The sequence below is a fragment of the Hyperolius riggenbachi genome, chromosome 4 (genome assembly GCF_040937935.1).
Source record: "Hyperolius riggenbachi isolate aHypRig1 chromosome 4, aHypRig1.pri, whole genome shotgun sequence".
NCBI lineage: Eukaryota > Metazoa > Chordata > Amphibia > Anura > Hyperoliidae > Hyperolius > Hyperolius riggenbachi.
This window is the reverse complement of record NC_090649.1, coordinates 172,308,312-172,334,980: the sequence shown is the minus strand read 5'-3', so window position 1 is coordinate 172,334,980 and position 26,669 is coordinate 172,308,312. Positions and strand designations below refer to the sequence as shown.

Sequence of the window (26,669 nt, the reverse complement as noted above, 5' to 3'; positions counted from 1 at the left end):
CCTCACACTTGCTACATAAAGAAGACTACTTACCTCAACTACTTCCCTCAACACAAAACACAATCTTCATACACCTATTTATTACAAACAAGGACCAAATTCCAGTGCAGCACTGTATGGCATTATTTAAAACAAGTCTAAATAACGTAGGTCCTCTTGAGGGAGCTTTTGTGTAATTATACCACCACCAAGAACACAAGAGGTCTGTATACAGACACTCCACTCCACTCCACCAAGTTGCTCTATAGATATCAATTCAACACATTTATCTAGACCTCATCTTAAATCACTTAGTAACCATAATCATAGAAAGTAACATCATTTATATTGACATGTAAAAGGAAATAAAAGACTCTGGGGGCCATATGCAATTCACTTTTTCACCTGAGTTTTCTCCTAGGAGATAATTTTTCATCTTCAATATATACCAACTTTTTAGGATTTTGCAATGGAAAAAGTACCAAAAAGTAGGTGAAAAACTGCTATAAAAATTATTTTGAGTGTTTGCTTGATTGTTGGTGGTTTAAAAGGCATTTTATTGACAAGTTTGAAAATTTCACCTAGGAGAAAACTCAGGTGAAAAAGTGAATTGCATATGGGCCAGGATCTCACACATGTCTACATGGGTCAGTTCCGAAAGTCAGCAGTAAAAATTAAATACAACCCATCTATGCCACTATTAATTTGCCAGAAAAAAACAACTCATGGCGATACAAATAATGCACAGAAAAGAGTGTGTTTAGTTCTGACAGACTGTGGAGACACATGAGTAGCCTTTGGTAGATCAGGTGTTTTTGGTTCTGAATTTTCTTCGTCAACTGTCTTTGATCAGGTGCTTGAACTTTTTTTTGTCAATATTTCTCCTGTTGTAACCATTTTCTTTAATTAAAAAAAAAAACACTTGAAAAGAAAAGTATAGGTGAGTTAGGTTAGCCTTAGCATGCAGTTAATGTTAGCATTCATTAATTACCGGTATCTGTTTTGCAGGGTTTATATTACGCTTTCTTTAAAGGCAAAAGCTAGTTTTATTGCATTAAGTTAAGGTTACAGTTTCCCAACTTTTCACATTGACAATTGGTTGATGCTCTATATTGCCATTGAAATTGATTTACAGTTTTCTATTACATAAGGTTTTCCAGGCTTGTGAACACGACAGAAGAACATATTTGATCCTTTAAACCAGGCTTGAATTGATTAAAAATTGTCTATTAGGTAGAAGAGTTTGTAAAAACTAACTAGGGGTATGCCAAAATATAGAGGATATTGGTGAAAACCTACACTGATGGAGTTCACCGTTACCTTCCAATGCTATTTAGTAGAGAGTCAGGGAACACTCCTGTCCTTACTGGCATAGTTTGAGAAACCAATTATTGCCTTTTTTATACCCATAGGATCCACAATATGTGCTCCAGCTACATCCAAATGTACAGCTGAGTACTTGTTTTTATTCTTAAATTATTTTACCCTTTCATAAAGTACCCCTATGTCTCAGAAAGACCAAAGTTCTCAGTTAACTCTTTAAATATCTGGGCTTTATAGTGATGATCAAATAGGCCAAGCTTCACCCCATATGGGTCAAGCTAAACACCAACCCAATCAGCAAGCTTCAGAAACATGTAAACCCAAGGTAACCACTGCACTAAGACCTGCCTGTGCTAGTAACAAGTATTCATACCGGATTAGGTACTGGTTCCAGTTCAAAGCAGGGTTCATTTCAATTTCAGAACATCTTGGAGAGATATTCCCTGTCCTACTTAAAATATGGTCAAATTCAAGGACCTAAAACACTAACCTAAATGGCTTGGGTGTTTGCCCTGCATCAGGGCTGGGACCATTTGCTTGTGACAATACATTTTAGCTTCTGTAGTATCCTCCAGTAGTTTCAAGTCCAACAGAACCTTAATAAATTGGGCCAAAAGTACAATATCCTATACAATCCATGAGCAAATAGAAATCAGGAGTTAATTTACTATGGTTTTTTTAGAGAACCTTACTCATATTAGTTTATTGAAAATTGTCTTTTTAGTGAATCAGCAGTTGTGTGGTTGCTGTTCCAATATTGCACTACCACAAAAATATTTTTCGCTAATTTTAGGCTGTACTGAGTTTCTCAAACTTCTCAGCTTTGGTGGCATGCAGATGATTGCATCCACACAGCCAGCAACTTATTAACCATTCAAGACCCAATGAAGCAAGAGGCCAATATCCTTTCCTACTCGATGACAAATATGTTCTGCTATAATCAAGTCAGGCATGAATAATCCATTATGTTCCAATATTCTTTGACTTAATGATCCAATATCATGCTGCCTTGGAGGACCTTAGAATATCAGGTTCATTACGTTCATTTGGTGCATTATTTCACTAAGTACTTGGGAATGTTTAGGTGGTCATGAAGACCTAAGTGATCAATTATAGTACCTGCCCTAGTTATCACAGTCTAGTATTACCACTGACTCTTTCTGGGAGAAATGTTTGGATCAAGTATGTATATCAGGACAGTCAGAGTCAAGTTAGAACACCTGTTTTACTTATAAGTTCCAGGCAAGTAGTAGAGGCATGCTACTCCGTTAAACCAGAACTTTTTTAGCCCTTAGACTGCCACCAACATCTTTAGCTGTTTTAAAATGTCCAGTTCCATATGCTGAAAACAGCTAAAAATGTTTTACAGGCTAAAATTCATTTGCATGCTAGAAAATGTCTTTAGGTGTTTCTGAATGTTCACATCCATACGTCGCGGACATCTAAAGGCGTATCTTTGGAAGAAGTTTTGGTGAAAATGAGCCTTTTGACAGCCATGACATATGGAGGCAAACATTCTAAAACTCATAAAGACCAGTATGCCTGAAATAGCTGGCACAGGATTTAAGCTTTTCTTTTCTTTTCTTTTTTTAATAGTGGCAGTCTAAGGCTTAATGATGGTGACGCCATTTATTGGCTAAATCAAGACAGTAAAAGAGCAAGCTTCAGGTATTAAGGCCCTTATTCAATTCACTTTCTCTCCCAAGTTTTCTCCTAGGCGATATATTCACACCTTGGGCCATATGCAATTCACTTTTTCACCTGAGTTTTCTCCTAGGTGATATTTTTAAACTTGTCAATAAAATGCATTTTAAGCCCCCTGAGACTGCTTTCACAGTGGGATGTTACAGGCGCACGTTAGAGCAGCCTGTAACGCACCCCAATGCACAGCAATGAAAAATCAATGGGCTGTTCACAGTGCCCACGTTGCGTTACATTGTAACGCAGCACGTGTACATAAGGTACTGCATGCAGTACTTTACACATGGCTAAGCCGTGTTAGACTGTTTGCACATGCTCAGTAGGGGTTTTTTTTTTCCATTTTATGGGCGGAGAGGAGGCGGGGAGAGGCCGCTACGTAGCCAGGCACATGGCTACTTATTATTCACTGCACTTGCATTGTTTACATCCTGGAGCGGCCGCAGATTGGCTGGCGGGACCTTGTGATGCGGAGAGCTCCACTCACGTGGTCTCCGCAGTGCCTCCGACAGAGCAGGCGCACCAAGAGCTGCTTGTAACGCGGCTCTTGGTAGCGTCCTGCTCCAGCACCACCAGATGTTGCGTTAGGGGAACGTTATGTGCCCTATAACGTCCCCTAAACGCAACGTCCTGGTGTGTAACTGGAAAGTTATTTAAAATCAAATATGAAAAATTATCTCCTGGGAGAAAACTCAGATGAAAAACAGAATTGCATATGGGCCCTTATCTATTAAATGCCTTTTAACCACCCGAGCAACCTTCACCTCCCCTTCATTCACCAATAACTTTATCACTGCTTATCACAATAAAACGATCTATATCTTGTTTTTTCCATCATCATTTAGGCTTTCTTTTGGTAGTACATTATACTAAGAATTATTTTATTCTAAATGCATTTTAACAGGAAAATTAAGAAAAAAAATGGAAAAAATCATTATTTCTCAGTTTTCGGACACTATAGTTTTAAAATAATAATTGCTACCATAATTAAATCCCATGTATCTTATTTACCCATTCGTCCCGGTTATTATACCAATTAAATTATGTTCCTATCACAATACATGGCGCCAATATTTTATTTGGAAATAAAGGTGCATTTGTTTCAGTTTTACAAGCGATTTACAAGCCCATAATTTAAAAAGTAACAGTAATATACCTTCTACATATTAAAAAGTTCAGTCCCTAAGGTAACTATTTATGTATTTTTTTATTGCGTATTTTTATTTTTTTACCCCAAACATTTTTGGGTAAAAATTGGGGAGTGTAAGGGGTTCATTTTAAATGTAAAAAAAAATTGAATTTTTTTTTTGAAATGTTTGTACATGTAATTTTACTATTTGGCCTCAAGATGTCCTCGCATATATCTTCCGTATGCATAGTATTACTATGCAAAATGGAAGTAATGTGTGGACGGGCTTTGTGAAAGATGGAGCCGTCTCATAGACGGTGTTGGTCTTTCATACGGGGACTTAGATCAATGAATGGGAACTATGTTCCCATTCATTGATCTCCGGGCTAACAGGCAGTGGCGGGAGCATGCGTGATTGGCCGCGGCAACAAGCGGCAGCAGGGGCAGCATTTTGGACATAGCAGCTATGTCCAAAATGCTAAAGTAGTGACAGTACTTCTTACTTACCTTTTAAACTACAGAGTGCTGAAAAGTTATTTTAAACAGAAGATGAAAAATTATCTCCTAGGAGAAAATGAGTAAGGATATATATATATATATATATGTGTGTGTGTGTGTGTGTGTGTATACAGTATATACAGTATATTTCTATATTTGAGCCTGAAGACCAAGTCAGTAAATGGTATTATTCTTATTCAAAACTGTTGTCACTAGGTGCTTTGCTTTGGGAATTCTGTGGTAAAGCTCTCTGCAGCGCACCCTTCCTTTGAGAAACATCTGTTTACAGGCATTAGCTTTTATGACTACTGCTTGGATGGAATTGCTGTTCAGTCTGTACTTGCACACATTTACCAACAAGTGAAAATGTATGTCATCATGATGTATTTGATATGCTCTGCTTCTCCTGCAGGTGCGATGGGGGAAAATGGGATACATATTGCAGCCCTGTATAACAATAAGGAAGCACTGTGTACGTTGCTGGATGCTTACCCTTACCTAATCAACTCACAAATAGAATGTGACTTTTATAAAGGTAGGCACATTCATATATTTATCATAGATTTTTAATTAAGAAAAAAATACATACTCACCAGAATCTCTTCCTAGGAATAATATCTTAAGATACACTGCACATTGGTTAGTGTTAAGCTGGCCATACACAGCAATTTTTCCGATCAATTTCTTCCAGATTCAATCACTTCGATTGAGCCTGCCAGTAATGTTTTGACTAACTGATTGATTATCAATCAATTTTTGCAGTATAGTGAAAATGTTGAAAAATCTCTGTGTGAGGCTGGAGTGGTGAGGGATCAGTTTCCCATAGTGTTGCCCTGCATTGAGCAATGTGGTTTGAAAAATGCTCGATAGTTGAAACGTATCAATAATGAGTTTTTTGTGTCCAATAGGAGTCGATCACTTCTTTTTAGAGAAGGTAGCGCCTGCACAACCAAGACCTCGGTTTATATGCAATAGGTGCAAGTAGTCCCAATTTTTATTTCCCTATGGTTGTATGGTAACAGTCTGACATCTGTGATCTCTTCACTAAGAAATCCACCACCACACCACAAGGGCCCAGACTCACCAGACGGTAGGACCTATACTAGGCCAGGTCGCACATCGGGACACTCAGGGCCGTCCCCCACCTCCTCTGGATCATCCACTTGCTAGGAGTCAGTTACTCATATACTTGCCACCATGCATCACAGAAGTATTCCTCAAAGGGAAAAAAATTCCACATAGTGTAAAACTGTATGCGTTTATTAGGTTATAAAAAGCTATTGCACTTACAATGGGTTGACTTGTAAAAGGGGCGTAGAGTTTTGGGACAGGCTCTCCCCCGATAGGAGAGGCTCCGGCTACCGTTTTGTGTTCCCCTTTCGTGCTCAGAGTGGTATCCGTGAGTCGATCACTACCCAATTGAATTCCAAATGGAGAGCACTCGATCAGCTTGCATATTGGGCCTTAAAGCAAACCTGAAGTGAAAATTAACGTATGAGATCATGAATTGCATGTGTAGTACAGCTAAGGCATAGACACTGGTAGCAAAGAAAAGAGTCTCATACTGTTTTCCAGTACAGGAAGAGTTAAAAGTTGGTATCTATGCAAAAGAGCTTCTCTGAACTCTTTGATGTAAAAGAAGCAGGCTGAGACAGCTTCAGATGAGGTGTTCCTGCAGGAGAATTCAAAGGTTCAATGGCTCTGTTTTATAGTTTAAAATACAGAGTGTGGTTTGTAAACTGCAAATATAATACAACAATACAATGTTATTAAAAAAGCTATATATTTGAAAATAAAAACATGAGACTCTTTTCTTTGCTACTAATGTTCTGTTCATTATCTGCACTACACATACAAGTCATTATATCATAAGGTGTTTTTTTTTTTTACTTCAAGTTTGCTTTACATGACCTGTGTTTGACTAGCTTCAGTGTACCATCATAGGCTTAATCTTTTCACTACTAACAGAAAGTATTGTGCTAGTCTTTTATGTGAAGTAGAATCTCAGCTATCTGGTGCCTATAGGGATTTGGTATATGCCAGATAAATGTAGTTTTGGATTGCTTGAGAGATACAATTAAAAATAGGCCCAACCAAGGCCTGGGGTCCACAGGAGAAGTGTTTTTGATTATGGGAATCGATTTTCATTATCGAGAAGTGCTGCAATTTTCAGCACGGTTCCATGAGCGATCAGTATTTTGGTCATAATTCGCGATTGGGTAATCGCAATGGCTTCTGTAGGTTCACCACCATTAACTTTAATTAGCCTAGCTAGCTTAGCCTTATAAAGCAAGGCTTAAACAGCGTCTGTAGGCCCCAGAACTAAGTCAGTATTATATCTCATACCATATCTACACCACATATACAGTAATCAGAAAGTAAGCCCCTAAGTCGACTGCCGCCCTCCCCAGATCCCCCTTCCACTCAATACTCTGGGGCCCCTGTACCGTTTTTGTCAACATATCAACTCACCTGTCCTGGGGCTCTGCTCTAGTCCTTGTGCAGTGGCCAGGTGAGAATTAGCTAAATCAGTAGATAAAACAGGCCCTGTGTGTCCACATACACAGGACGTCAGGATAAGGATAGGTGCTCCTAATCTTTTGATAGGTTGATGCACTGTACTTTATGCTTACAAGTTGCATTATGCATGTTAGAGTGCCAGAGTTAGGCACATCCAAACTCAGGGGAGCCTCTGCTCAGTGTATGCAACTATGCAAAATAATGCAATTTTTGGGTAACTAAAACCTCTGCCTTTAACTTAGCTGTAGGGATAGCTCTGGTTCCTAAATGATTGGTCTGCAATGAGAGTGAGCAAAGGATTAATTGATTTCACCGTAGTTTATGCAGTCTCCAATTCTTACCACCCAACTATGACTACCAGTTTGTTCACCTTTCCTGGCCATACTCACTGTTATTTACCATCCTTTCTTCCATTCCATTATGATTATACCCATATTCACCCCCATCCCCAGTGTTTTCATTTTTATCTCTATTCACCTTTCTGACTCAGATTCTATACCTTCCCACCTATCCTACACTCTGAAGATTCTTCTCCAGCTTTCCACTGTTTTTTCCCTTTTACCTATCCTCTATTGTCTGATTTTTCTAATAAGCATATTTCATTATATATTTATTTAAAAAAAATATGAAATGAGAAGCTGAACTGACCAGTTTCACTATTCCAGCATGAACGTTGAACAGCTGAAAAGCTTCTAGACACTAGAAGCAATATTAAATTAGTGAAACCAGACCCTTTCATTAGATGCCTGTTGTTTTAGTCTCAGCACCGTACCATACAATTGGGTACATAATGACCAATGAAACCTGAGCTGCCATTGAGTAGCTGGCATGGAATAACTTGCTAATTTGCTACTGATCATTAAACATTTTTAAGATCTACATGGGTAAAAGTTTAAACACGGTTTAAATACCATCCAGTCATTAGCTGGCACCACCACACTAGAGATTAATGAATAGAATAAAAGTGATTCTATCTTCTTAGCAAATCATTTCCATCAATTTCTGAAATGCTCAATTCATTGCTTTTAATGCAACATTACCCCTTATTAATATCACATTAACTGGTTCTATAGACTATTCTATTCCGAAGATGGATACAGTATTAAACTGCATAGTGGAGCTTCACAAATCTAAGCTTGGACAGGGGGAAGTTTTTGCACTAGTCTGAAAAGATACACGGCACTGGCCACAGAGAAACTTTCTTAATAATGTTATGGGCTTTGGCCGGTAGACTTATGACTGTTACTTTTTGTACCCAGGAGAGACGGCTTTGCACATAGCAATCGTCAACCAGAATACAGAGATGGTCAAGGAGTTGATTAACAGGAAGGCAGACATGCACAACGCTCGAGTGATGGGGACATACTTTGCACCGAAAAATAAAGGACAATATTATTATGGTATTATAACTGGATGGGAAGATATTTATTTATTTTATTTTTATTTATTTATTGTATTTATAAAGCGCCAACATATTACGATATTGAATGAATGCACTGGATTGTGTGGTGTTTTCTTTGAAAGCAAACTCTTCTGTAAAGTGTATGGGCAGCACGGTGACGTAGGGGTTATCACTCTCACCTGCAAGGCTGGGTCCCCGGTTTGAATCTGAACAAGGACACTATCTGCACGGAGTTTCTAGGTTCTCCCGTATCTGCATGGGTTTCCTCTGGGCACTCCAGTTTCCTCCCACATTCCAAAAACATACAGACAAGTGAATTGGCTTCCCCTTAAATTGGCCCTAGACTATGATACATACACACACGATACATACATATGACTATGGTAGAGATTAGATTGTGAGCCCTCTGAGGGACAGTTAAAGAGGAACTTCAGCCTAAACAAACATACTGTCATTAAGTTACATTAGTTATGATAATTAAAATAGATAGGTAAAACAATCTCTTACCCACCCTGTTTTAAAAGAACAGGCAAATGTTTGTGATTTCATGGGGGGAGCCATCTTTTTGGTTGAAAGGAGGTGACAGGGAGCATGAGACACAATTCCAACTGTCCTGTGTCCTGATCACCCCTCCCAGCTGCGCGCGCTAGGCAACGAGAACAACAACATCAGAAATCCCATCATGCTTTGCACAGCATCAGGGGAAAAATGCCCGGGCAGATTTCTTTGATGGGGCAGAGCTTAGCTTATGAGCAGGTAAAAATGAGGTTTGGGTAAGAAAAACAAAGTTCTAATGCTGTGAAACCGTTAAAGAAACACCAAGCCTTTTTTGTGCTGCTGAGTAGATTTTAAGTCTGGAGGTTCACTTTAAGTGACAAGACAATATACGGTACTTTGTACAGCGCTGCTGACATTTGGAAGATGACGGCGCTATATAAATACTAAATAATAATAATTAATTTTATAAAACATTACAAATAGTTATATATTCCATAGAAGCAAGTACTACCTGCAACACTGGTTCCTATCATTAATGGTTTTCCACAATAATCATGTTTGTCACTGAGGCTCGGTCTCCACGGAACTCAGAAACACCTGCACTTCTGTTTCTGGGTGTCCTGAGGTCCCACAGGCCGTCACAGAGCTACACATACATCATTACTAGACCGTGCACACAGGCCTATTGATAGTCTGTGGGAGTTCAGAAACCAGCAGAAACAGGCATTTCCTTATTTATATGGAAATGCTTGCCTACCTTCTGTAATTGTATTACTTTATTTAAATGGACCTTGTGAAACTGCTAGAAAACCCTATTATTTTTTATAAGGAGCGTAACACAACACTGTAGAGATTAGCAGCGGAACTGACCTTGTAGATGGTTCCTGGGAACATAGTTCTTTCCTGGGCCACCAAAGAATGATTAATGCCTACACAGATAATAGCATAGGTGTATTGTCACATAGGAATGTGTTTAGGCATAGACAAACAAGGCACATGCCTGGAGCACCAGTGACTAATTTGTGCGCCAATGAACCATGCCAAACACAATATTCTTTATAGATTGTTTTAGGTACAGCTAATGGTCACAGGATTCAAGCTAAATAAATAAACTGTGGTTTAAGCAGCAGGCAAGCAGGTTACAGTGTATGTTTCAACATCTAACTAGAAAAAAAGTAGTTTAAAGGTGGCCATACATCAGGTGACTATTCTAATCAAGTCGGATGAAAATGGGTGACGCCAAGAGCATGCTCGATTGAGAACGCAACCAATTTTGGGCCAAAATGCTCGAGCACGTCTACTGCAAGATGTAAGGCCAATGTGTTCAATCGGGTGCATGGTGGTAATATGCAATATCGGGGCGAGCAATGAATGCTATGTAACCCCAGCGAAGTCCCCCCTAGTGTAAAATGTGCTCCCCTGGTGCGTGAATACTTTACCTGTCACTAGCTCCGTGCTCCGCCCTCCATCCACACACATGCACCCCATGTGGTTGCCGACGTATATATATGGGTGCGTGTGTGACATTGTATATGTGGCGTATATGCGAGCCAGCGGATGCGGCGTCACAAGGCCGATTCCCAAGAGATTTCATGCTGAAATAGACCAGGAATCAGCTTGCGGTGTTTGGCAGGCAACAGATCTTTCTCCGATCAGATGTGATCAGAGAGAGATCTGTCTCTTGGTCAATAGGCCCATATATCGTCTGATTTATGGGCACCTTAACATTTAAATTGCCACTACAATCATATCATATCAATATTATCATATGGTGCATAGTACAATGATGACTAACAATGACATGATGGTTACTACTAATGTGCTAATTAAACTCATAACTGATGTTAAATTATGACTGTGAATTTCAATTAAAATAAAAAATCCTCTAGTCCACTAGTTTTCACACTAATACTATATAGGGCTTGATTCACAAAAGGGTGCTAACTTAGTTGGCACGCCTAAACGCCCCTTAGCATGCCTAAAGCCCTTTAGGATGTGCATAGTTTCGTTTCGTATGCTAAATTAGTGCGCGCAAAGTTTACCGCTGCGTGGTGCGAGCAAAACGTTGCACTGGGTGCGCCTAAAATGTCCCCGAAACGGCGCACTCAGTGCGATCTTTTAGGCACAGCCGGTGTGATGGTTTGGTCGCATCCGGTGCAACATTTTGCACGCACCACGCAGCGCTAAACTTTGCGCATGATCAATAAAAGCTTTGGGCGTGCTAACTGCTTAGAACCCTACTTAGCACGCCCAAAGGTTTTAGACGTGCTAACTGAGTTAGCACCCTTTTGGGAATCAGGCCCATATAAGTATAGGAGGCTGTTGATGCCCTAGTTGCATGCAGAAGAGAGACAATGGTTGTACTGCCTAGGGATAAAACAACCCTGGTGTCATAGGAACTTTAAGTTTCTTTTCAGACTCTCCTTCAGCCTAAAAATATGCAAAAGCTGTAGCAGCAGCTCAGCATGTGTTTGATTTTTTTTTTTTTTTACAAGTTATGAAATACTAGGGATGAGCAAAATATTCACTAGCATATTTTTTCGAACTTCTGACAAATTTTGGAGAATCCATTTTGCGAACATGCATTAAAGTCAATGGCTGCATATTTTGCTGTTAATTGCAAAGCCCCCCATACATGTTATCATCACCATGTGTTTGTAAGTGACAAAAGGGAACAAGGGAGAAAATGTAAAAGACCTTGTTGTTTTTGAGAAAATTGATTTTAAAATTATGAAAGGAAAACTGAATTCTAAATGCAATTACTGTACATGACGGATAATGTATCCTTACCCAATCGGTGTTGCAGCTGTACATAGATATCCAGCAATGCTTTTCCCGGGATCGCTGTACAACTACAATGGTACTGTGGATCCGTGGCAACTATACATTCTATTTACTGTACATTCCAAATTGTGCAGACATTTATTCCAATTGTTTTCGTTTTTTGCTCCTTTAGGTATGGGGAGTCTAGCACAGGATTGGTGCTGTTGTTTTGTTTGCTTTGGCTTCAAAAAATTATTGTGTTAAATATTTAAATATCTATAACCCTTCTAAGCTGCACTTAAAGAGACACTGAAGCGAAAAAAATATATGATATAATGAATTGGTTGTGTACTATGAATAATTACTAGAAGATTAGCAGCAAAGAAAATATTCTTATATTTTTATTTTCAGGTATATAGTGTTTTCTCTAACATTGCATCATTCTCTAATATGTGCAGATTACACAACACTCAGCATTCAAAATGATTCTTTCAGAGCAGTCTGTGAACTAATGACCTCTCCTCTGGCAGAGGAAAAGTAAAAAATTAACTAACAGTTGAGATAATAAAAGTAAGAAAACAGCCCTCTCCACGACTTTGAAAGTCGTAGAGCTTAATGGCTTTTTTGTATAGAGATAACAACTGGAGTTTCTTAAATCTTCCTGTACTGGAAACAATTACACTGATGTATCTGATCTTAATGTTTTATTTCTTAGCTGTACTACACATACAAATCATAATATAATAATTTTTTTTTCGCTTCAGTGTCTCTTTAAGAAAACACAATCTGCAGCACCGGTATGAATATTAATCCTGTACAATAACTGTATTCTTCTTTTAGGAGAGTATATTATTTCATTTGCGGCTTGTGTGGGCAATCAAGAAATTATTCGGTTATTAGTCGAAAAGGGAGCGCCCTTGGATTCTCAGGATAGTCAAGGTGAATTTTCACAGATTATTTTATCATTCCACCAACTGAAATTAGATATATACAGGTATTTACAAAAGAAACAATACCACAATATTATTGACAATCATCGCTGTATGCTTACCAAGGCTAATAAATCATCACTGGGGAACCGTTCTCTGTGTCCCACAACATACCTAGGTATTCCAGGCAGTAATACAACCTAATTTTTCAAACTTTTTGGGGGGTGGTGGGGGGAAGGGGGGGGGTGTTTGGTGGGTTGCTATTTAAAGCCAGAGCAGTGAAATACTTAGATTTGAAAACATAGATTTTGTTCCATTGGCTTGCATGTTCCATTGTTCCCATGCAGCAATGTTCATTTCATTGCAACAGTGGCATCCCTAGATTGGCTACATCTACAGCAATGACAGATTGCAGGTAAGTATCTGTCAGACAACCAAAGAGGAGCAGACACTTCTGTGAAAGTGGCAGTGTAAAGATGAGGGGATGGAGTCAGTAAAAACAAATATGGCTGGTACAGTGCATATACATTTTGAAGGCAAACATTGCCTTCCTTCACCATTAGTGCCCTCCTAGGCTTTGTAAGCAATGCATATCCACTTCCACTTCAAGTGACTTAAAGGACACCTCATGTAAAAACAATATGGAGGCTGGCATATTTATTTCCTTTTCCACATTACAAATTGTCTGGCTGTCCTGCTGATCCTCTGCCTCTAATATCTTTAGCCATAGACCCTGAACAAGAATGTGAATCAGATGTTTTTGACTGATGTCTGACTAGATTAGCTACATGTTTGTTTCAGGTGTGCGATTCAGATACTATTGTTACCAGAAAGATCAGCAGGACTGCTAGACTACTGGTATTATTTGATAGGAAATAAATATGTCGGCCTCCATATCCGTCTCACTTCAGAAGTGCTAATGTGCACATTCGATAAAACTCTGCCAAGATGGCCGGTACTGTACTACCTTAGCCCAGTGATGTCACACAAGGGTTCAGGTCCTGATCCCAGCCAGGCGACATCCATCTATCCTGTGTAAGGGCCTTTACTGATGTTTACCATAATTAATATTTGCCTTAATTTAATTTCATAAATATGGTATCACCCTCTCTCAGCTTGGTACTCTCATCTGGTCAATAAAATTTTAGTGAAAGCTTTAGTTCAGCTGCCCGTTTTTTATATTTATACTCGGCCTCATAGCTGGGTGTCCAAAAGCCCAGAGCTAGAGTTAGGCCCCATTTCAACTTAATCAGTTGCTCTCAGTTATAACTGAAAGGACAACTGATTTTCAAAGTAATGCCCATGTTTCCCAGTGGCTCAGTTCACGCTATACGCTTTTTAACTGAAAGATTTTTCATAATGCACTGCTATGGAGAAGAAGAAAAAAATGCGTACCAACTGATTAAGTGTAAATGGGGCCTTAGGCATTGGGGAATAACGGTTAGGCCCGGTTCACACTTGCGGTGGCCCTCCGGAATCGCCGTGCCGGAGCCGCACCGCCTGCAGAACGGACGGAACGGACGCACGGCATAGCAATTAAAGCCTATGCGTCCGTTCACATGGGTCCGTTCTGCAGAACCGGAGCCGGACCGGATCCGGGCCGGATCCGGACTCCGGCCTCCGTTCCAACATGCGCTATTTTTTCATCCGGCCCCTCCGGCAGCCGTATCCGGGGCGGAGCCGGACTGCACCATCCGGCCAATACAAACAAATGGGAACCGGAGGCCGCACAACACACTGGCTGAGAAATCCGGATCTTCTACCCCACTTCCTATGCGGATTTTTGCGACGATTTTGGCTGGGGACACATGGGCAAGCATTTTGGAGTGGAGCAGCACGAGCTGGAGGTGTTGGCAGGATGTTGGCAGCATGTCGGAGGTGGAGGTGAGTGCTAAACAGCAGAGGGCCTGATTCCACAGGTCCCCCTTCTGCTGACCTCCCAGACCCCAACATTTTTTTTTTTTTTTACGTATATTTTGCCAAACGGATCCGGATCGCATCCTGATTACCACCTGATGCAACCTGACCGGATCCAGATCGGATCCGGATCAGAACCGTACGGTTCCGATCCGGATCCGGTCCGGATCCGGTCAGGTCATCCGTTCCGTTTGGCAAACAACCGCTAATGTGAACCGGGCCTTAGGGATAGGCATTGGTGCATTGTTGGTTAGGGTTAGGTATCAGTTGAAGGAGGGCTCATAGAGAATAGGGTTAGGTTTAGCGATATTTTGCTATTGGAATTATTTCTGCACAACTGTAGAATATTGGTAATGGTACAGATATTCTATTTTTTCCGGTGCCCAAATTTCCCTTTTTGTATGTACGCGGGGATAGCATGGCCAGACTGTTATCAGTCAAGATGCACATAGAGACTGGCACAGGAAATAAGATCAGCAGACTCATAACAACAGACTAGTAAATTGCATTGAGTATTGCAAAAATGATACATGTGCACTACATGAAATTTGCACTGAACTTTAGCCCTCAATCCAGACTATATGCATTAAAAGGAAAGCCAAACTAGGCTTTATGAGTTAGATGCCATGTTTTATGTCTGTTTTCTACTGAATTTCTTATTTTTATTTTGCATAATAAGTAACGGCATAATTCAAATTCTCATTTCAAGGGAACACAGTATTCCATATTCTAGTTCTACATCCAAATAAATCCATGGCCTGCAAGACTTATGATTTCTTGGCATCGCTCATTTCAAAAGAACTGGTTTCTGATTTAGAAAGTATTGTAAATAAACGTGGACTGACTCCCCTGAAATTGGCGGCACAAGAAGGGGATGCACAGGTAAGAGTGTTATTCATGGACAGATCTGAAATCCTACATTGCTAAGAATTGTACATTACAACTCTGCATATGTATGCTATTGCTGTTTTATAATATATTGCATCTTGTATCGAGGTACTCAAGCCTTGTGAATATGCAGAAACAGCAGTGAGGGACAGAGGGTCTGATTTACTAAGCCAAAGTACAGCAAAGAGTGAGATTTTGCATAAGGACAGATCGGCCACCACAGGGGCTTAACTAGAAACCACTGCCCCCCCCCCCCCGCGAAATGTTGTATGCCCCCCCCCCCAAACCAGAAAGCAGGCAGGCACCCCCTCCCCCAAAACAGAAATCAGGCAGACAGGCACCCCACCCTCCTCCCGCTCTCAAAACAGAGATCTGTCAGGCCCCCCCCCCCCCCAAAAAAAACCCCCAAAACATTACAGAGACATGTAGGTGCTTAATTCCCTCCCCAAAACAGAAATCGGGCAGCAGGCAGACAGGCACCCTCCAGTCCCAAAACAGAAATCTGGCAGGTCGCCTCGCAACCCCCCTCCCCCCCCCAAAAAAAAAGACAAAAAAACAAACAGAAAAACAAAACACACATTTCAGAGATCTGCAGGCGCTCATTTCTCCCCCCCCCCCCCCTTTTATACAATTCATAAGATACATATCAATAACAGTAACCCATACAAGCCATACAATGGCCCATATCTGGGCATTGTTCCTTAAATAGGAACTTCAGCCTAAACAAACATACTGTCATTCAGCTGCATTAGTTATGTTAATTAAAATAGATAGGTAATATAATCTCTTATACACCCTGTTTTAAAAGTATAGGCAAATGTTTGTGATTTCATGGGGCCATCCATCTTTTTGATTGAAAGTAGGTGACAGGGAGCATGAGACACAGTTCCAACTGTCCTGTGTCCTGATCCAGGGCCGTTTCTACCCCCGTGCAGGGCGTGCCGCCGCCTGGGGCGCTGTTAGGAGGGGGGCGCTATAATGGAGGGGGGAGCCGGAGCCGCGGGGAGGGCAGCCCGACCTCTCCCTTCCTCTCCCGGGCGCCTTCAGTGCTCCCCCCTCAGATGCAGAGCGAGCAGCCGGGAAGCGCTGTTTGCAACTCACCTGCCTGGCTCCAAGCGCTGCTCTCTCGCCGCTGGTCTGTCTCTTCTCTCTGCATACTGCGGATACACGCGGCTTCCTGTTTAGCCGGAAGCAGCGTGTGTATCCGCATGTATGCAGAGAGAGGAGACAGACCAGCGGCGAGAGAGCAGCGCTTGGAGCCAGGCAGGTGAGTTGCAAACAGCGCTTCCCGGCTGCTCGCTCTGCATCTGAGGGGGGAGCACGGAGGGCGCCCGGGAGAGGGAGGGAGAGGTCGGGCTGCCCTCCCCGCGGCTCCGGCTCCCCCCTCCACTATAGGGGACAGCTAGCTATCTAACCTATCCTGGGGGCACCTACCTAATCTAAACTACGCTGGGGGCAGCTACCTAATCTAACCTACGCTGGGGGGCACCTACCTAATCTAACCTATACTGGGGGGCAGCTACCTATCTAACCTATACTGGGGGGCACCTACCTAATCTAACCTACGCTGGGGGGCACCTACCTAATCTAACATACACTGGGGGGCACCTACCTAATCTAACATACACTGGGGGGCACCTACCTAATCTAACCTATACTGGGGGGCACCTACCTAATCTAACCTACACTGGGGGGCACCTACCTAATCTAACCTACACTGGGGGGCACCTACCTAATCTAACCTACACTGGGGGGCAGCTACCTATCTAACCTTCACTGGGGGCAGCTACCTATCTAACCTACACTGGGGGGCACCTACCTAATCTAACCTACACTGGGGGGCACCTACCTAATCTAACCTACACTGGGGGGCAGCTACCTATCTAACCTTCACTGGGGGGCAGCTACCTATCTAACCTTCACTGGGGGGCAGCTACCTATCTAACCTACACTGGGGGGCAGCTACCTATCTAACCTACACTGGGGGGCAGCTACCTATCTAACCTACACTGGGGGGCAGCTACCTATCTAACCTACACTGGGGGGCAGCTACCTATTTAACCTACACTGGGGGGCAACTACCTATCTAATCTATACTGGGGGGGGGGCACCTACCTAATCTAACCTACGCTGGGGGGGCACCTACCTAATCTAACCTACGCTGGGGGGCAGCTACCTATCTAACCTACACTGGGAGGCAGCTACCTAATCTAACCTACACTGGGGGGCAGCTACCTATCTAACCTATACTGGGGGCACCTATTTAACCTGTATTGGGGGCACCTACCTAGCTAGCCTATACAGGTGGCCACTATACTAGCTACCTATATTGCAGGCACCTACCTAAATAACCTGTACTGGGGCACCTACCTATCTAATTTATACCGGGGGCGCCTGCCTATCTAACCTATACTGGGGGCAACTATACTGGCTACCTATACTGGTGGCACCTACCTGGCTAACCTATAGCGGGGGCAACTATACTGGCTCACCTATGCCTGGCTACCTATACTGGGGTACCTATTCTTGGCTACCTATACTGGGGGGACCTATACCAAGTGCAACTAGACCTGGCTAACCTATACTGCGGGCACCCATACCTTGCTCGCGGGGGGGGGGCGCAATTTTTACACCCTCGCCCTGGGTGCATTTTAGCCTAGAAACTGCGCTGTCCTGATCACCCCTCCCAGTTGCTAGGCAACGAGAACAACAACATAGGAAATCCCATTATGCTTTGCACAGCATCAGGGGAAAAATGCCTGGGCAGATTTCTTTGATGGGGCGGGGCTTAGCTTCTGTGCAGCTAAAAATGAGGCTTCGGTAAGAAAAACAAAGTTCTGATGCTGTGAAACTGTTAAAAGAAACACCAATCATTTATAGTGCTGCTGAGTAGATTTTTAGTCTGGAGGTTCACTTTAGAAAGCAAGTCAGTTTATAGGATACCTTTTAGCCACACGTGGAACGTCTTCCTCAAATACACCTGGAAGAGTCATTACTTGGTGATGATACAGGATGAGATAGTTGTATGACAGGAGCTACTGATTCTAATAATGGATGTGGAGGCATTATACTCAAATGGTCTATATGAAAAGGTGGCAGAACAGCTGATACCTTCCTGAATGGGTTTTCTTGTATAATGATCACTGACCCTGTGCTATGAATATGCACTTCCCATAAACATAGGTACAAAACTTTTTAAATACTTTTTTCCCACTCTGTTTGCAATTTTAAATGTGTTTCCCAATACAAGGTAATTTTACAATAACTACACAATACACGTTTTACTATAGATTAAATGTCATCATTTATTTCTCAGATGTTTCATTACTTGATGGAAAAAAGGAAACATGCATGCTGGTCATTTGGTCCCCTGAAGACAACACTGTATGATTTAAGCGGGATCGACTCCTGGAATGACACTTTGTCTGTCATTGATGTTATATGTACCTGTAACAACGATGCAGTAAGTACTCTCTAGTTGAATACAGTAAATCAGCAACGTTATTTGTGAGCAACCCCTAAAAAATAGGAAGTAGTCCTCACAGGTACAAACGGGCCTCCTGAAAGGCCAATGGGATAGTGAGTGCAGTGTAGCTACAGTGATTGTCCAATCAATGGACCAAGGGGGAGCTACGGCAGGAGATTTAAAGATGCTTTTGGTGGGGCTTCCTATACTTTATTGTTGCTTAGTGTGGATATAGGTGTGCAGTACTGACTATATACAGGGCCGGCCCGCCCATGAGGCGGGGTGAAACTTTTGCCTCAGGCGGCACTTCTGGGTGGGTGGCACCCGCCCGTCCATGTGTGTGGGGGGCCGCCCGAGCTGGAGGGGATAGCGGGCAGGAAGGGGGTATTGGGCCTAGCGGCTGGGAGGGGGGTCGGACCCCCCCTCCCTCGCCTGGGTCCCCCGTCCTCCGCTCCCCTCCAGCTTTAAAAAGGTCCGTGCTGTGGCTGCAGCTATTCGTAAGAGGCAACGGGCGGGGATTACTCACCTCTTCCTCGTTCCAGGCCAGCGTGCGCTCCACTGACGTCACTTCCTGCACTCCACTGACGTCACTTCCTGCTACGCCCGCTATCCCCTCCAGCTCGGGCGGCCCCCCACAACAACGGCTTGGGGGGGGGGGGGGGGGCGGCGATTTCACTGAAAATTGCCTCAGGCGGCAAAAAGTCTAGGGCTATATATACATTTTAACAGGGGTCTAGTCCTGGAAAAAGAAGTGAGTGGACTCACCCTAAAAACCTCTGCGCCAAACCTCTGGCAGCAGTGGTCCCCCAACATACACAATCTGGCAGCGGTTCCCCAAAATACACATAATCTGGCATCAGCGGTTCCCCAAAAATAAAGATCTGACAGCAGTTCCCCCAAAATAGGTACCCCCAGTATAGCTAGCCAGGTCTATAGGTGTCCCCAGTATAAGTAGCCATGTGTATAGTTGTCCCCAGAATAGGTGGCCAGATGTAGAGATGTCACCAGAATAGGTAGCCAGGTGTATAGATGTCCATAGAATAGGTGGTCAGGTTTATAGATATTTCTAAACATAACAATTTTTCTATGCATTGCACAGTATAAAACTCTATTATAAATCACACTGGACAGGCGGAGTTAGCTTGATTTTAAAATGTATTACAAGGATTTTGCATATAAACACTTCATTAACTTCCCCACACTATCCACTATTATTGCACACGCCCTATTGCTCCCATGTGATGGGAACTAACATGAATTATTGTGATTCCCTCTGCAAAGAGTTCATATTTACTTCAATCACTTTGTTTGAATATTGTATTGCACTGTCCCTTTAAACGGCCTTATAGCTGAATGTGCTTCAATCACTTCCTGATAACATTCCAAACCTTTGCCCAAAATTCATGTTATAAATTGTTCTTGAAGTTCCCTTAAATTCATTCAGGGTTGTAATGATAGTGTCCATGAATTCACCCGTGGTATAAAATTCACAACGGCCCGCAATGAGGCACTGGTGGAAAATTGACAATTGTTTGTTTGTTGTTTCTCATTCAATAAATTACTTGCCACGAAAGATTTTGAACAGTCTTACCAAGCCTTTCAAGTTTTCTGGGGCGAGGATGAGTACGTGGGCGTCCCCACTACCTCCGTGTAACCTCCAGCCCCTCAATGGTTTCCTGTCCGTGGCGTTTATGGATCGCGCTGCACCGCTATTAGAACTCGGCCGGCGGTGTTGCGCAACTTCTGCGGCTATGGATGCCGCTTCCTCTGCTCCACCTCTGCCCCCTACGGTAGCCTGTACAGTCCAAGTATAGCCAACGCGTTTCACTCGTTTTCACGAGTTTTTTCAAGGCATGGACTCAATATCCGGTTTTCATGTGCCCTCTAGTGGGCTTAAATAGGAATAGTTCATGAATAAACATTTTATCATACTCTTCAGCACCATCTTGTGGATTTTTCAGTAACTGCACATTCTCCTTTATATATTATAAATTATCCCTTAATCATTGCCTCTCCATTCTTTCAGAAATATAGATTTTTCTAATGCAATTTACGCTTTAATTTCCACTGCTGCTTATTACAATCATGAACTACCTAAATTTTCATAAATGTTACTCTAGCATCTTTCATTATTTCCATACATTAGCCTACATTTATATTATCTATCTTTCCTACCGGTTTTTATCCAACACTTCATGGACCTTTTATCTGCATCGAGAGAGGACCCAGGAAACACTTCCCCCACAAAAATTTATTCGCGGGGCATGGGGCCACCAAAGAGGGAAAATTACCAGAACTACCAACTCTATCTTATCTCGCCTATCTGGAAAGAGGGGAAGAGCTCCAACCCTTAAACGGATTCTACAGGAACACACCTAAATTGAAATCAGCATTTATTCCATATGGGGTGTCACGGACGGTTGCGGGGCCGCAGGCGTGTCCTGTAACCGCCCGTGAACAAAAAGCGATCGCACTCGATTCCCTGCATCGATTGCGCTTCAAATCGATACAATCTGGGTTGAGTGTGTAGTGGGAGCTGGAGTCCTTTTCTTAGCAGTGAGAGCACCATCCTAAAGGCTGGATGGCTCTTTTGATATGCTAATGAGCCTGGGCCCAGAGAGTCCCTGGCTTCAAGCTGTGCGGATGGCCCATCCATCAGGTATAAGGTGACACCTAGCTGATCTCATGTAGATGTTAATTAACCAAAGGATGCCTAGGTACAGCTAGGCAGGCTACGAATCCACGGGAGGTCTTGACACTTTGCTCCCTAGTAAAGATCAAAGGAAAGTCAGCTGTTAGCAGCTAGAACACACCCTGAATAAACCTGAAGTCTCATGGCATAATCCATAACTTCCCAGATCTGTAATATTTCTGGGGTTCCTGAGATGGCAGCTTCACCAAACGTGGGGGAAGTGTAGCATGAGCCCCGGTGCTGGTTCTGAGGAAGTTTCAGAACATTCTGAGGTAAGGACTGCCAGTTAGGCAGTTTGAAAATGCCCTGATGATACCACAGGGGTCCCACCCCTCATGTCTGGTATCAGGGCGCTGGGTAAATCGAGACAGACCTGAAAATGTTAATAAATCTGCCCTGACCTGTACGGTTCTGTGAGATAGAGCCCATATATGGGTAGATATGATTTCTAGCCCCCAGGATAAGGGGAGGGCTCATCTCATCTTCTAAGGGGGTGTATGGCTCCCCGCCCTCACTCCCTCCTACTGAAGCAGGGGCATAAGAATGGCTGAGGACCCAAACTCAGTGTCCTCCACACTGAAACATCTTGAATTCATCAGATGCCAGCTTGAGGATATGCTGGCATCCACCTGGTCTGAACTGTGAACTCAAATTGAAACCCAGAACTCTGTTTTCCCACAAAAAGGACATCTTTCCAGGAACTAAGTATTTTTCTTCCTTCTTTTATTTTTTATACTGGCTATTACTGTTTTAATAATTGTTGATTTTAATAATTGTCTGTATATATTAATTATTTATATTGCGTGAATAAACGACTTTCTCCAAGTCATTCACTGTCCGCTACCCTGCTTATCAGCACACACACAGAACTGATCCCGGGTCTCTGAAGATACGCTACTGTTTGTTTGTTGTTGGCTAGACAGAATACCGTGTGTTTAACCGTTTTATTCGCAGGACTAGTCAGTCAGTTAGTGGGCTCCACGGTCCCATGGTAACCGCGGTGGTGGCAGTTTACTCTGAACCAGTAGGTGACGTGGTAATTACCCGTGTCTCACAGGCTCCCTTCTGAGTTGTCTGCGGCTAATTCTTAACGGTTCCTGCGCATTGACTGCGACCAGAGTTCGCACGATCTGTGCGCTGGCACCGTTTAGAAGGCTAAGTGCGGTCGGCCACTAGGGCTCCTGTGACAGTGTTAGGCAGCGGTTGGGACCTGTGTTGTGCTGAAAGTATCTACGATAGCGCTAGCGCTATCGAGAAACTAACTAATTCGTTGGTGTAGCTGGAAGGCAATATATTTTTTATATATACAGAGAGACTGTGTAGCCAGTACCCCTCCCCAAAAGTTTTATTTTATTTGGCATGGAAATGTCCGGGAACTACAAGAAAATGTGCCTGGCGGACCTGCAAAATCTTTGCCAAGAGAGAGGCATTGATATCGGCCGCAAGACACAACGGGACCTGGTAACGGAATTGTTTCAATGGGATACCCAGCAACTGCGGGAGCCGGGGGTGTCCGCTGAAGTGGATACCAGCCCATCTGACCCAAGTCAAGGGGAACCAGAGACTGAAGATTCTGCGCATACGGAGGTTGAGCATCCTGCGGGCCCTGCTGCAACAGTTACGCAGGAGAATGTCAGTGTGGACCCCAATCCCAGAGTTTCTGAAAGTACTCGCCTGGAACCGGCCAGTACTGGACTGTCCGTTTGTACTGATCCGCTAATGCAGCAGGCATTACAAAAGCTGATGGACACTGACCTGGACAAGTACCTGCAGTACATGCGTGAAGAGCGCCAAATGCGGGAGGAACGGGAGCGGCAAGCTGCTGCTGCTGCTGAACGCCACGCGGAGAGGGATGCCGCTGAGCGAGAACGGGAGCGCCAACGACAGCATGAGCTAAACATGGCAAAAGTGCAACAGGCCAGCCGGAGTTCACCGCCCAGTCTCCCTGCTGAAGGAGCTGCACCACCCGTAAGTGCAAAATTTAAATTTGCTAATATTGAAAAAGACACAGACATTGACTTGTTTTTGCGGTCTTTTGAAAAAGCATGCCGTCAGTATCGTCTGTCCCAAGACCAGTGGGCCAGACATCTGACACCTTTGCTGCGCTACAAAGCGCTTGATGCCTTCGCAGAATTGCCTGCGGAGAAGGATAATGATTATGCTGCTATAAAAGACGCTATCATTACTAAGTACCAGCTGACGCCAGAAGCCTATCGGAAAAAGTTCAGGGCCTGGCAGAAAAAGCCTTCTGATTCGTACCGAGATGTGGCCAGCAGCTTGCTCACCACACTCCGCCAGTGGACACTAGGCCTCACCAAAGGGTCTTATGATGTCCTGGAGGACTTGATAGTCCTGGAACAATTTCTGAACATTTGCCCTGCTGATGTACGCCAGTTTGTGCTAGAACGCAGGCCGGCTTCAGCAACTGTCGCTGCAGACCTTGCTGAGACTTTTGCAACTACCCGGGTGGCTGATACCCGCAGAACTGTCCCATCCAGCTGGAGAGGAGGTCAGCCCAATACCTCGGCAGACCCTCCTGCCCCTGTGAGCCGTCCGCCACAGAGGCCACCCAGCGCAGCTGCTGCACCCAGGCCTGCAGCCTCTGGAGAGGTCACCTGTCACTACTGCCACAAGACGGGACACATGAAGTTCACCTGTCCGGAGCGGAGGCAGACCACCCCAGCACCTGGACCACCCGCACCTCGCCCGCGGCAGACACCCCCCGCCAGTGTACCCCAACCAGGAGCCGCATCCAACCTGATGTTTGCCAAGGGGGCAGGGAACTCCCCCATCACAAGCAATCACCAGCTGGTTACGGTGAATGACCAGCTTGTCACTGGTTTCCGTGACACCGGAGCAGATGTCACTCTGGTGCGTGCACACCTTGTCCCCGCAGAGGCCATCATTCCTGACCAGTACCTCACCCTCACTGGAGTGGGGGGCACTCTTTCTCACATTTCCCAAGCCCGGGTGTCCATCGACTGGGGGGTGGGGGTCCACGAGAAGGTTGTTGGGATCCTGGACCAACTGCCGGTCCCTGTTTTGCTGGGGACCGACTTGGGCACGCTGGTGGCGTACTATGAACCTGCACCACGCCCTGTGGAATGCCAGGACGGAGACGGACTCTCTGCCCACACCCAGGTACTTTGCACCCAGGGGCAAGAACAGGGGGGAGGTGGGTTGAACGTGCCCACTTCACGGGTACCTGTGGTTGATGTACAAACTGTCTGTGATGAAAATGTTCCTGTTACTGTTATTAATGCTTGTGACAATGATGTAGGTAATGCCAATATGTGCCACTCTGAAGGGATACCTGTGCTAGCGGTAACACGCAGCCATACTGCTCAGACCCTGAGCTCAGAACAGGTAGAGGAGGTCCCGGCCTCCTCCCCCTCCTCTGACCACAGGGATGGTACCCTTCAGCCACTAGCCTCATACGCCACGGGCCAGCTGGCTGAGAGTGAGAGTGCTGCATTTGTGCAAGCACTCCAGACTGACCCTAACCTCGAGGCCCTCAGAAAACAGGCTTCTGAGCCCCTCACAGACGAGGCTACGTTCAAGGTATACTGGGAAGGTGGGAAGTTGTACAGTGAGCCTGTACACCCCACCGAAGGTGAAATGGGGATGGGTACCAAGTTGCTTGTGGTACCTAGTGCCTTCCGGGGGCATGTGCTGAAGTCCGCACATGACATTCCCCTGGCCGGGCACTTGGGGATCCACAGGACCCTTGATCGTATCCGGGGACATTTCTACTGGCCTCAAATGCGGATAGATGTGACGAACTACTGCCGCTCATGTACCATTTGCCAAAAGGTAAAAAGGGCTGGGAATCCCCGCAAAGCTCCCTTGTGTCCACTGCCAATCATAGGTGAGCCCTTTCACAGAGTGGCAGTCGACATAATTGGACCATTGCCTACTCCCAGCAGCAGTGGCAAAAGGTACATCCTGACGGTGGTGGATTACGCCACCCGCTATCCTAAGGCCATGGCACTTGCCTCCCTGAGAGCGGACAAGGTAGCCGACGCGCTACTTAACATTTTCTCCCGAGTCGGGTTCCCTGCGGAGATGCTCTCCGATCAGGGAACCCAGTTTATGTCCGGACTCATGGAGGCCCTGTGCAAAAAGATACAGATGACGCACATTGTCTCCAGTCCCTACCACCCGCAGACCAATGGACTGTGTGAAAGGTTCAACGGGTCGCTGAAGCAAATGCTGACCACGTTTGTTGAGTCGCAAGGTGGGGACTGGGAACGATACCTGCCTCATCTGTTGTTTGCATACAGGGAGGTGCCGCAGGAATCTACCGGGTTCTCCCCGTTCGAGCTCCTGTATGGTAGGAATGTCCGAGGACCCCTACAATTGATGCGGGAGACATGGGAGGGCAAGGGGGACCCCACAGATGTCTCTGTAGTTGATTACGTTCTCAGGTTCAGGGACAAGATGGAGTCCCTCACAGAAATGGTAACGGAAAACATGGCCCAGGCTCAGGCCAAACAAAAACTCTGGTATGACCGCACTGCTGGAGAGAGGTCATTTGAAGTAGGTGACAAAGTGTATGCCCTTCTTCCAGTGAGGCAGAACAAGCTGCAAGCGGCCTGGGAGGGACCCTACACTATAGTGCAACGGTTAAACCCTCTGACATACCTGGTGAACATGGGAGGCAGGAAACAGAAAAGCTTCCATGTCAACATGCTGAAGGCCCACCATGACAGAACCAAGTATGTGCTGCCAGTGTGCAGCCGGTTAGAGCAGGGAGAGGCAGACCCCCTGTTAGACCTGCTGGCTGACATACGAGATGTGGACAGTGACCTAAGCGTCAACCCACAACTCTCCTCGTCCCAGCAAGAGCAGTTGCAGGAGGTTCTGGGTCCGTACCAGCACACCTTCTCCGGTGTCCCGGGGCGGACCAGTCTAGCAGTGCATAGGGTAGATACGGGCACCCATCCCCCCATCAGGCAATCCGCTTA

General features: G+C 44.4%; 2 protein-coding genes across 3 annotated transcripts in view; one reads left to right on the top strand and one right to left on the bottom strand.

The window, feature by feature from the left end:
* Positions 1-9,978, bottom strand: part of LOC137570592 (protein tilB homolog) — a 98,259-nt gene extending 88,281 nt beyond the window's left edge. For both annotated transcript variants that reach the window (XM_068279290.1, XM_068279289.1), the window contains exon 1: positions 9,918-9,978. The gene's annotated coding sequence lies outside the window, so the exon portion shown is untranslated. The remainder of the gene's footprint in view (positions 1-9,917) is intronic.
* The window catches only part of LOC137504727 (transient receptor potential cation channel subfamily V member 6-like), a 91,391-nt gene that overhangs the window by 3,697 nt on the left and 61,025 nt on the right, over positions 1-26,669 (top strand). The window contains exons 3-7 of the mRNA XM_068233312.1: positions 5,040-5,162; positions 8,407-8,547; positions 12,651-12,749; positions 15,366-15,538; positions 18,861-19,007. Coding sequence (XP_068089413.1) covers positions 5,040-5,162; positions 8,407-8,547; positions 12,651-12,749; positions 15,366-15,538; positions 18,861-19,007 — 683 coding nt within the window. The remainder of the gene's footprint in view (positions 1-5,039; positions 5,163-8,406; positions 8,548-12,650; positions 12,750-15,365; positions 15,539-18,860; positions 19,008-26,669) is intronic.